The 12,969-nt window shown below is 39.8% G+C and overlaps 1 protein-coding gene across 1 annotated transcript; it reads right to left on the bottom strand.

Moving 5' to 3' along the window:
* Positions 1-9,218: 9,218 nt before the first annotated feature.
* LOC129647760 (prostaglandin E synthase 3-like) lies at positions 9,219-10,727 on the bottom strand. The gene has a single exon (XM_055574753.1). It carries the CDS (start codon positions 10,586-10,588, stop codon positions 10,106-10,108), a length of 483 nt encoding a protein of 160 aa, XP_055430728.1. The 5' UTR covers positions 10,589-10,727; the 3' UTR covers positions 9,219-10,105.
* Between the last annotated feature and the right edge of the window lie 2,242 nt (positions 10,728-12,969).

Genomic DNA, 12,969 nt, shown 5'->3' with positions numbered 1-12,969 from the left:
TTTGAGAAGAATTGGCATTAACTCTTTAAATATTTGGTAGAATTCACAAGCCATCTGGTTCTTGGATTTTCTTTGTTGGGACTTTTTGATTACAAATTCAAAATATGTGTTATTTGTTTGTTCAGATTTTTTATTTCTTTATGGATCATACTTGATAGGATGTATATTTCTAGGGATTTATTAATTTCTTCTAGGTTGTCTGATTGTTGGCTTATAAGTGTTCATTTGTTGTTGCTTAGTCACTCAGTCGTGTCTGACTCTTTGTGACCCCATGGACTGTAGCAGGTCAGTCTTCCCTGTCCTTCACCATCTCCTGGAGCTTGCTCAAAATTGTTCATAGTCATCTCTTAAGATCCTTTGTATTTCGTGGTATCAATTGTAAAGTTTCCTCTTTAATTTATAATTTTATTTGAGTTGTTTCTTTTTTATTTTTTTATTAAAGCTAGCTAGTAGTTTGTCAATTTTATCTTTTCAAAAAACCAACTCAACTTCTTGATCTTATGATCTCCATTTCATTTATTTCTGCTGATTTTTTTAATCTCCTTCCTTCTGCTAACTTTTTGCTTAGTTCTTGTTTTTCTAATTCTTTAATGTGTAAAGTTAAGTTGTTTATTTGAGATTTTTCTTTTTTTGTAATGTAGGCATTTAGTACTCCAAGCTTCCCTCTGACTACTACTTTTGCTGTATGCCTTAAGTTTTGGTATGTAGTGTTTCCATTTGTGTTTGTTTAAATATATTTTTTCTTCCATTTTTAATTTCTTCTTTGACCCATTGACTGTTCAAGAGTCTGTTGTCTAATTTCCATGTATTTGTGAATTTTTCAGTTTTCTTTCTATTATGATTTCTGATTTCAAACTATTTTGTTCTGAAAAAAAAAAACACTTGTTATTTCTTTATAATTTTTTAATTTAATTTTATTTATTTTTGGCTGTGATGGGTCTTCATTGAGGTGTGGGCTTTTTTCTAGTTGTGGCAAGTGAAGGCTATGCTTCATTGTGGTGCATGGGCTTCTCATTGCAGAGCACAGGCTCTAGACATGTGGGCTTTAGTCATTGTGGCTTGTGGGCTCTAGAGCACAGGCTCAGTAGTTGTGGTAAAAGTGAAGTCGCTCAGTTGTGTCTGACTCTTTGCGACCCCATGGACTGTAGCCTACCAGGCTCCTCTGTCCATGGGATTTTTAGGCAATAGTACTGGAGTGGATTGCCATTTCCTTCTCCAGGGGAATCTTCCCGACCCAGGGATTGAACCCAGGTCTCCCTCATTGTAGACAGACACTACCACCTGAGCCACCACGGAAGTCCTGGTCCAATTGCTCTGAGACATGTGGAATCCTCCTAGACTAGGGATTGAACCTGTGTCCCGTGCATTGGCAGGCAGATTCTTATCCACTGTACCACCAGGGAAGTAAAAAAAAAATGCTGTTATAATCTGAGTCTTTTACATTTTTCTGAGACTCATTTTATTAACTAATATATGATTTATCTTGCAGAATGTTCTGTGTATGCTGAGAAGAATGTATTCTGCTGCTTTTGGATGGAATGTTTTGTATATGTCTGTTAGGTTCATTTGTTCAAAACATAGTTCAAGTCTAATGTTTTCTTACTGATTTTCTGTCTGCATGATTTATCCACTGTTGAAAGTAGATATTGAATTTTCCTCTTTGTATTATATTGTGTGAATTTTTCCTTCAGATCTGTTAGTATTCACTTATTATGTTTAGCTGCTGCAATGTTGAGTGCATGTGTAGTTATAGCTGTTATATCCTCTTAATGAATTGACTGCTTTATCATTATATAATGATCTTCTTTGTCTTGTTTCAGTTTTTGACAGTGTATATTTTTTTCTGACATAAATATAGTTACTCTTTTTTCTTTTAATTTACATGTGTGTGGAGTATCTTTGTCTGCCTCTTCACTTTGAACCTATATATGTCCCTGAAGCTGAAGTGAGTCTCTTATTAACAGCACATACTCATGCTTTTTCATAATTCTATTTTTTATTTAAGTATAGTTGATTTACAATGTTGTATTAGTTTTGCATGTACATCAAAGTGGTTCAGTTATACACCCACATATTCTTTTTCAATATAGTTGTGTCTTTAAAAAAATTCAGCTAGCCATTCTATTCCTTTCGATTGAAATTTTTAATCCATTTACATCTGAAGTAGTTATTTACAGTTAAGGACTTTCCCTTTTGATAAACTACTTTTCTGGATGTTTTGTAGCTTTTTTCTTTTTGTTCTTTTGTCATTTCCCTTTGTGATTTGATGATTTTCCTTAGTAGTATACTTTGATTGCCTTCTCTATCTTTTGTGTATGTATTAATGTCCGTTTTGTTTTGTGTATATATTGTTGAATATTTTGTTTAGGTTTTTGTTTTGAGGTTACACTGAGGCTTACTTGAATCATCTTATAACAGTCTACTTTCAGCAGATAACTTAACTTTGCATACACCATGCTTTATTCTCCTTTCACCCATATTTATGTTTTTTTCTGTCTTACTTTACATCTTTTTATATTGTGTATACTTTAGCAAATTGTTGTAGCTGTACCTATCCTTAATACTTCTGTCCTTCAGCCTTTATACTAGTGTTAAATGGTTAATAACCTCTATATTACAGTATTAGAGTATTCTGAATTTGACTGTGTACTTGCCTTTACCGGTGTGTTGTTTATTCATAAGATTTTTATGTTAGTAAGCAGTCTTTTAGCTTGAAAAAGTCCTTTAAGCATTTCTTGTAAGGGAGGTCTAATAGTGATAAACATTTTTGGCTTTAGTTTGTTTTTAAAAGTCTGTATCTTGTCTTTATTTCTGAAGGACAGCTTTGCTGGGACAGTACTCTTGGTTGGCAGTTTCTTTCTTTCAACACTTTGAATTTATTACTTCATTGTCTCCTGCCCTGAAAGGTCTGTGCTGAGAAATCTAATAGCCCTACAGGATATACTTGTATAAGAGTTTTTTTCTTTGCTGCTTTAAGATGTTTCTGTCTGGCTTCATTTAAAAAAAAATTATAAAGTGCCTTGGGTAAAATGGTTTTGGATCAAAATTTTAGGATGACCTATTCAGAAAACTAAGATCATGGCATCTGGTCCCATCACTTCATGGGAAATAGATGGGGAAACAGTGGAAACAGTGTCAGACTTTATTTTTGGGGGCTCCAAAATCACTGCAGATGGTGACTGCAGCCATGAAATTTAAAGACGCTTACTCCTTGGAAGGAAAGTTATGACCAACCTGGACATATTAAAAAGCAGAGGCGTTACTTTGCCAACAAAGGTCTGTCTAGTCAAGGCTATGGTTTTTCCAGCGGTCATGTATGGATGTGAGAGTTGGACTGTGAAGAAAGCTGAGCACCAAAGAATTGATGCTTTTGAACTGTGGTGTTGGAGAAGACTCTTGACAGTCCCTTGGACTGCAAGGAGGTCCAACCAGTCCATCCTAAAGGAGACCAGTCCTGCGTGTACATTGGAAGGACTGATGCTAAAGCTGAAACTCCAGTACTTTGGCCACCTCGTGCAAAGAGTTGACTCATTGGAAAAGACTCTGATGCTGGGAGGAATTGGGGACAGGAGGAGAAGGGGACGACAGAGCATGAGATGGCTGGATGGCATCACCGACTCGATGGACATGAGTTTGAGTGAACTCTGGGAGTTGGTGATGGATAGGGAGGCCTGGCGTGCTGCGATTCATTGGGTCGCAAAAAATCAGACACGATTGAGCGACTGAACTGAACTGAACTGGTTAGCTTTATAAACTTGGATACCAAAAACTCTCCCCAGGTTTGGGAAGGTCTCAGTTGGTATTTCTTTAAATAAAGTTTCTAGCCCTTTCTCCTTCTCTTCTCTTTCCAGGACTCCAAGGATGTTTTGTTTCTTTTCATCATGACACATGAGACCTGTTGGCTTTTTTCATTCTTTTTCATTCTTTTTCTTATGATTGGTAATTTGAAAAGATATGTCTTTGAGCTCACTGATTCTTTATTCTGCTTAGTTTAGTCTACTATTAAGGCTCATTATTGAATTCTTCAGTTTAGTCATTATATTCTGCAGCACCAAAATTTCTTTTGATTCTTTCTTATGTTTTCTATCTCTCTGTTGAATGTCTCATTTTATTTTCCAGAGTAGTATTGACATATATGCAGTGCCATGTGTAAAATAGATAGCTAGTGGGGAGCTGCTGTATAACACAGGGAGCTCAACTCTGTGCTTTATGATGACCTAGAGGAGTGCGATGAGGAGTGCGACCTAGGGGGTAGGAGGGAGGCTCAAGAGGGAGGGGATATATGTATACTTACAGTTGATTCACATTATTGTACAGCTGGAACTAACACAACATTGTAAAGCAATTATACTCAAATTAAAAAAAGAAATTTTCTTCTCTTGTAGCTCTCTAAGCTTCTTTAAAACAGTGACTTTGAATACTTTAATGGATAAGTCCTGTATCTTCTTCTCCTTGGGACCAGTTACTGGAGGTTTAGGGTCTTCCCCAGTGGCTCAGTGGTAAAGAATCCACCTGCAATTCAGGAGACACAGGAGATGTGGGTTTGATCCCTGTATTGGGAAGATCACCTGGAGAAGGAAATGGCAACCCACTCCAGTATTCTTGCCTAGAGAATCCCATAGACAGAGGAGCTTTGTGGCCTGCAGTCCTTGGGGTCGTAAAGCGTTGGACGTGACTGAACAACTGAGTGCACACACACACACTGGAGGTTTACTGTGTTCCCTATCTCTCCCTGCTTCTTCATTCCCTATAGCACGTTTGAAGAAGCAGTCACTTTTCCCAGACTTTATGGACTAACTCTGGTAAGGGATGACTTTCATCTGTGGGTGGGCACATGTTGAGTATGGTATGTTACTGGGTCTAGTGGGACAGGGTGCCAAGCGTGGAGGTGTATGGTGACTCTGGGACTGGGGGCCCCTGGGGATTCACAGCTTCCACAACTGTGTAATCCTTGGTGAGTGCTGCAGCGGTGTTCACAGAGGCTGCAAGGGCTGTTGGGTTCTTCAACTGTACCTTCAGTCTAGTGGCTAGGGACAAGGAAAAGCAGCAGCAGTGTTCAGAGTTGGTGGTGTGCACACATTTGGCTGCAGGTACCAGCTGCAGATGCCTGTGTCATTCAGGATCTAGTTGCAAACACACATATAGTGGTAGGGTCAGAGAAGTTAGCAAGGCTGGGGTCAACAGCAGGAGCACCGGCAGTGCGAGGGTTCTGGCTGTCAGCTTGTACTCCTGTGGCTACTGGGTCTTGCTGTGAGCACACAGAGGTGGAGGCTGCAGACAGATATCAGGCTGGTAGGATGTAAGTACACAGCCAGAGTGTCTAGCCCTGACAGCTCGCGTAATTCTGGGTGTCAGTCATGCGGGGTCTAGGCTGGTGTCTTAAACTCACATGTCACAGAGGCCTGGGGTGGCTGCCATGTGTAGCTCCCAGGCCCCGGCAGGGATGGAGAATGGAGGGGTTGACAAGGACTCAGGTAGCTGATAGTGATTGCAGGTATTTGCAAAGCAAAAACTGCCTCATATTCCACTTGAGAAATTAAAGTTATCATGGTGGTTTGTAGCAGTTGTTTCTCTATTTTTACTAAAGAGAAATTTTTGTTTCCTGACTATAAACTGCATTTCTAAAAACAGTATGTCCAACCTACCACCTTTTAAAATTGAACATCTACTATGTATTAAGTACTACAAAAAGCATTTTATATACATGTTGTCTTACTTAATCCACATAATAATTATTTAATCCACATATTTTATGGATGAAACAGAGTCTTCAAGAGGTTGAGAACATTGTAAAAAGCCATACAGTCACTAAACAATATGTCTCCAAGCAGGTATCTTACTAGTGGTCAGTCAGTTAGTAGCTTATCATCATTACTAAATAGAACAAAATACTTTATTATTATTGAAAAAAATTGAAAGTAGTATATTTATTGTTTAACTTTTGGTAAATTCAACAAAAATCAAAGAAAAAAGAGAATAGCACTACCTCCTAGAAATACTGTATCATTTTATTGCATTTTGGTGTGTGTATGTCTGTTAATTATGAAGTATATTTATTTCAAATGTATTTAATGAGCTTCCCAGGTGGTGCTAGTGGTAAAGAACCTGCTTACCAATGCAGGAGACATAAGAGACAGGGGTTCCATCTCTGGGTTGGGAAGATCCCCTGGAGAAGGTAATGGCAACCCACTCCTGTATTTTTGCCTGGAGAATCCCATGGACAGAGGAGCCTGGAAGGCTACAGTCCATAGGGTTACAAAGAGTCAGACACGACTGAAGGGACTTAGCACACATGCACACAGGCATTGAAATTTCGGAGATTAAAATAACCCTTAGGGAAACAGGGTGTGTGTGTGTGAAATAGACAAGTAAATGCAAAATTCTTATGCAGTGTGATAAATGTTATAGTAGTGAGACACCCCGAGAGTTCGGAAATCACGGGGAGACTTGGCCAAGGCAGGCAACTTCACTACCTGGAGCATGTGACAGTACTGCAGCAAATATCGAGGATATGAGAATTCCCTGGAAATCCAGTGGATAAAACTGTGCTTCTACTGCAGAGCGTGGGGGTTCTATCCCTAGTCAGGGAAGTAAGATCCTACATACTACATGATGCGGCCAAAAAAATAAGAGTTTAAGAAACCTGGGTGAATAGATGAGAAAGGGCATTCTAGGGAGAGAGATCACCTGTGCAAAGCCTTTGATGTTTAAGATTATTTCTGAATGCAGCCTTCAGACCTCCATTTTGTGCAGGAGAAATAGCACATGGACCGTATTTTTCTTTATGTCAATAGAAACCACAAATTATGGGCCTGTCAGCATACTGGCTTTCTCTTCTACCTGTCCCATTGAGTCACTTAGAATTCTAGGCTTACTCGACTGGGATGAAGTTACAGGGATTTTGCTGTATCCAGTGGGAAATACAGCTTTTACCCATGGCAGAAAATCTGTTTAATCATTTTCACAGAATAGACCATATGGTGGTACAGGGCTTGGAGGTGACAAGATAAAGGCAGAGAAAATCTTTGCTACAGGTTCAGGTGATGAATGTATCAGACAGGTCTTTCCCTAGGGAAAGCACATAGATTCAAGTGTGCTCAGGTAGGCTGGAAGCTTCTCCCATCACAAGTACCGTGGTGGTTATTTTTGAAGTTGTTTAGAGCAAGCACTCATCTTGCTTAATGAAACATTTAAAAGGGCAAAGTCCCTGCTCTAGTTTTTTTCTAAAGTCGAATAGAGAAAGAACCAGTTATTTTTTTATCTGATCAGATCACATGAAAAAATCATGAAGTCATAAAAAAATCTCTTTGGTACATGGAAACTTCATGCGTTCATAGACACTAATGGTCTTTCCCATTTTTGCTCCTGCCTCATTGCACACTGCATCTAGAAGGCACCTAGTTAAAAGTGCATGTGAAGGAGAGTAATTGATGACTGTAGTAGCTAACCCTGCAGAACAACTTGCCATGTGCTTTTTGCACATGTATTGTTTGTTTCTCTCAGCAAAGATATACAGCTGATAAAGTTTGGGGAGGTTAAGAGCTCATTTCAGGACACAGACACAGAGCAAGGATTCAAACCCAGGAGTGTCTGGCTTCAGACTCCTACTATATTTCTCTGTCTCATTTTGTCTGCTAAACTTTGTGGATCTAGAGTATAATGGTTGGCACAATGGCTGTTCTGAAAATGTAGTGATAAGCATGTACTTAGCCTGTATGTCAGAGGTACAAAACTTAAGTAATTGAAGCAGAGTGAGAAAAGAGAATGAGCCTCATCACCAAGCAAGGGTGACTGTGGATCCACCCTTATCACCTCATCAAGGACACCGCTCTACTAGTTATTCTTACTCCCTTTCTGCATCAGCTCTCCTCACTTTCTACAGTAGCATTTCCATCAGTATCTAAAACACTGTAATCTTAAAATTAATCTTCTCTGAATCCTGCATCCTTCCTCCAGGTAACACCTCATTTCACTAATGGCAAACTGAAGAGTTGTCTACATCTACTTTGTCCACTCTTATTTTTTCTCATACCTACTCTATTCAGACCTTTGCTGTCACTTCTTAACAAGATCATTCTTGTCAAGCTCACCAATGGCCTCTGTGTCACCAAATCCAATGGCTGTTTCTCAATCCTCCTGTTACAGCCTGTTATCACAATGTGACCTAGTTTTTCTCTTGCAAACACTAAGCCACTAAAACCCCACTCTCTTTCTATACTGCTGTACTCAGCCAATCCTCAACCTCTTTTGCTGGTCCATCCTTGTATTAATTAAAGTTTATATCTGGCTGCTAATAAGAGAACTCAGAAAAATAGTGGCTTAAGAAAGGTACTAAGGATAGTTATGACCAACCTAGATAGCATATTAAAAAGCAGAGATATTACTTTGCCAACAAAGGTCCGTCTAGTCAAGACTATGGTTTTTCCAGTGGTCATGTATGGATGTGAGAGTTGCACTGTGAAGAAAGATGAGTGCTGAAGAATTGATGCTTTTGAACTGTGGTGTTGGAGAAGACTCTTGAGAGTCCCTTGGACTGCAAGGAGATCCAACCAGTTCATTCTAAAGGAGATCAGTCCTGGGTGTTCATTGGAAGGACTGATGCTAAAGCTGAAACTCCAGTACTTTGGCCACCTCATGCGAAGAGTTGACTCATTGGGAAAGACCCTGATGCTGGGAGGAATTGGAAGCAGGAGGAGAAGGGGACGACAGAGGATGAGATGGCTGGATGGCATCACTGACTTGATGCACATGAGTTTGGGTGAACTCCAGGAGTTGGTGATGGACAGGGATGCCTGGCCTGCTGCGATTCATGGGGTCACAGAGTCGGACATGACTGAGCGACTGAACTAAACTGAACTGAAGAAAGGTACATGTGCCTTTCTCTTATGTGACTTGAGTGCTGCAGGTAGATAGTCTAAGGCTGGTAAGGTGGCTCATGTATCATCAGTGTTCCAGCCTCCTGCTATCTGCCCTATTTCTCTGAGCACATGGCTTCTACTCTCCACGTTTCCTCAGGGAAGAAAACTGGCTATTGCAGTTCTGGTCATCATAACCACTTCTAGGCAGGAAAAAAAGGAAAGAGGAAGTATAAAAGGATACACTTTCAAGTTGAGTCAACCTTCTTTGCAGTCACCTTGACACACTGTACTTTTCTACAAGGAAATCTGGGAAATGCAGTTTTTATTTATTTATTTATTTTTTATTTTTATTTTTTAGAAGTCTTCCAACAGTTTATTAGAAAGAATGTAGACATTAAAAAAAAATCCTCACTGTCATGAACATAAATTGAGGTTTTCAGCCCAGGTACAAGCTGAATCCAAAAAAAAAAAAAAAAAGGAATAAAAAAATCCAATAGTGTATTAACATTTTTTTCCACTCATTTGCCATACTGACAGTGCAAATACAAATTTGGTCTAAATGTACAGACTCTCAAGCAACAATGTACAGCCTTTCTTCGTCCTCCATGCTAAGAGATGTAAAAGTTTAAGGGTCAAACAATACCAAATGTACAGGCTTCAAAACCATCTAAGTTAGGGCATTCACTAGTTTTAGCTAAGATACATCTGGAACACTGACAAGTGATCACTTACATACAATAATGTGAAGTAAATTTTTTGAAAAATAGAACTTTAGTGGAACAATCCTGAAGGATATGCCAGAGGAATAACATGTTACCAGTTTAAAGTATCAACCAATTCTTTCAGCCACTTTGAGTCCATGTTCTAAAATCTAAAATTTAGTTACTTTCCCTAAGCCAGAGAGCTTCCTATCATGTCAGTATCTAAGTTATGAGTAAAGGAGACTTAGGTGAGATTTTTATTTATCACAACTGCTGTGTCAATTGCTTAGGACCTCAACAGCATCATGGAAATCTGGGAAATGTTCATGCACAAGGTTATTGCCTTAGCTGACTTAAAACTGCCCCATACAATGGTACATATCAACCCTTAGTGAAGCCTTAAAAAAAACAAACAGGTTGAAAAATGGGTTAAAGGAGGCAAATACAGCATCTGCCTTTAGAGCTATCAATTCAGGAATTCTCTCAATTACGAAATCTTGCAGAGAAGTTATTTTCTTTCTCAAAATCCAGCGATGACAACATTCCTTACTCCAGATCTGGCATTTTTTCATCATCACTGTCTTGTGAATCATCATCTGCTCCATCTACTTCTGGTAAATCTACATCCTCATCACCACCCATGTTGTTCATCATCTCAGAGAAACGATCAAAATTAGACATGTCTTCATCGGAATCATCTTCCCAGTCTTTCCAATTATTAAAGTCCACACTTAGCCAATTAAGCTTTGCCCTTTCTTTTGTTAACCTTGGCCATGACTGGCCAGATTCTCCTTTTCGTAAACAACATAAAATCGATCTGTCCGTTCTTTTATGCTTGGAATCATTTGGATCAATACAGTGAAAAAGATCAATTTCATTTAAATGTTTAAAATTATCACTTCGTCCAAGACAACTGAATGTAAGTTTCGATTTTTCAAAATTTACATTAACGTCTTTACTGTCTTCAACACAAAATTCAATGAAGACATAGTCCCTCTGATCATACCACTTTGCAGAAGCAGGTTGCATCGTGAAACGGGGCAGGGGGACGGGCGAATGGGTGGGCGGGCCTCTCCGGCGGCAGCTCCTGGGCAGGCGACTCCTCTCCGGTGGCGACTCCGGCGTCTTCTCCCCAGTCGCGGCCTCTTCTCGCTTTCCTCAAGCGACGGCGGCCGCAGTTTTTATTTTTAAGTTTGGAACATTGCAGCTTTTCATTAATATCAAGTTTCTTTTATTAGGAAGAAAGGTAAAGTGACATTGAAAAGGCAACTAGAAGTCTCTGCCCATTCATCATTATTATGACATGTCAAACTCAGTCTTCAAACTGCTTCTTGTCTCTATTTATCCTAGCTCCCCAGGTGTTCTCATCCGCTAGATTTACAGTCCTTCCCCTCCCCCCCCCCCCAAGTTATCTCTCTAGTCCTAATCTTTCCTCTAAATTTCAAAATTGAATATTTGGTTATCTGCTTTATGTCTCTACATGAATCCAATAACTATCTCAAGCGTGACACGTCTAAACCTGAACTTGTGCTTCTCACCTTTAAACTGTGTTCCCTCACCAACTTCCCCGTCTTAGTACATGGCGACTCTGGATTACTCAGGCCAAGAAAGAATTCTACAGTTTTCTTTCTCTCATAATGCAATGTGCATGTGTGTGTGCTAAGTCACTTCAGTCGTGTCTGACTCTTTGTGACCCTATGATCACTCTTTGTGATCCTTTGTCCACAAGATTCTCCAGGCAAGATTATAGGAGTGGGTTGCTATGCCCTCCTGCAGGGGATCATCCTGACTCAGGGATGGAACCCATGTTTCACTTGTTTCCTGCATTGGCAAGCAGGTTCTTTATCACTAGTGCCACCTGTGAAGCCCATAATGCAGTATAGAATTAGCTTTATCTAAGAAATCTGTCCGGAGAAGGCAATGGCAACCCACTCCAGTACTCTTGCCTGGAAAATCCCATGGACGGAGGAGCCTGGTAGGCTGCAGTCCATGGGGTCGCTAAGAGTCAGACACGACTGAGCGACTTCACTTTCACTTTCCACTTTCATGCATTGGAGAAGGAAATGGCAACCCACTCCAGTGTTCTTGCCTGGAGAATCCCATGGATGGAGAAGCCTGGTAGGCTGCAGTCCATGGGGTCGCACAGAGTCGGACATGACTGAAGCGACGCAGCAACGCAGCAAGAAATCTGTCCAGAATCCAGCCATGCTCACCCCCTCAGCTCCTATTTCTACTACTTCATTTGTTATCACCTCCCACCTGGATTGTGGTGGTAGCCCCTAACTGGTCTTACTGTTTTGACCCTGTCCATCTACTTTATTTTCCACTCAACGGCCAGATGATTCCTTCTAGGAAATAACGGGGATCATGTTTTTTTTCTCTGTTCAAAGTCATCTAATTTCTTCCTATTAGAGTAATGTCCAGTCCTTACCCTGAGCCTTTGGCATCTTTTGTTATCTGGTTTCACTTCTTACCTCTCCTCCTTTTTCCACCTTCTTTACTCAGTTCCAGGTGCTCTTACCATCTTACTGTTCCTTGAACTTAGTGGTTGGGCTACAGGTTTAGGGTCTTGGAATTATGTCTTTCCTCTTCCCAATGCATCATTTGCCCAAATATCTTTATGCAGTTATTGCATCAATGTCATCTTTTAGGGAGGCTTTCTTTGATCCCTTTATATGAAACCCCACTGTTTCTTCCCAATATGTTCTTATTTTTCTTCTTTGCTTAATTTTCTTCATTGTACTTATTGGCATCTGACATTCTTTATTTGTTTCTTATCTGTCCTTTTCTCCTTCCATAATGTAAGTTTCATGAGCACACTGATCATGTCTGCATTGTTTCCTGCTGTATCTCCAGCTTCCAGAACAGCACATGGCATAGGGTAGTTACTTAGTAAATACTTATTGAATTAATGAATTAATAATCATCTGTCTTGACAATAGCATTATGAAAATGTGAGGGTTTAGCTCCCCTACAGAGAAGTGGGCTATCAATTGTTCTACATTTAATTCAACATGCTTCCCCAATAAGAACTGCAGCTTATAGCCAAGCAAGGCAGCAGAGCCAGTCTGCTTCAATAGGACTGTTGAGTTGAAATTTTGCTCTGCATTTACCTTGACTGATGGTTTGGTTCAAGTTATGCTTTGTGGGAAATTCATTCCCTCCCAGAGTTTCTTCTGCCAACAGAGGGAAGACACTCATTTCTTCTTGGCATGATTTCCAGCTCAATCTTCTCTGTCTTCGAGAACTCAATTGCAATCATACAACCATTCCAAATCTCATCTTGGTCAAATCAAATGCTGCACATGTAATTAAACCATTCTCCCCCTACTGCATCCAGTTATCCTTATTTTATCAGATCCATTATGGAAGATTGATTTGCTCTGCTTTCCAGTTAGATCCTTAAGTCT

Source organism: Bubalus kerabau, chromosome 3 (genome assembly GCF_029407905.1).
Source record: "Bubalus kerabau isolate K-KA32 ecotype Philippines breed swamp buffalo chromosome 3, PCC_UOA_SB_1v2, whole genome shotgun sequence".
In the NCBI taxonomy this organism is placed as follows: domain Eukaryota; kingdom Metazoa; phylum Chordata; class Mammalia; order Artiodactyla; family Bovidae; genus Bubalus; species Bubalus kerabau.
This window is presented reverse-complemented; position numbering and strand designations above follow the sequence as displayed.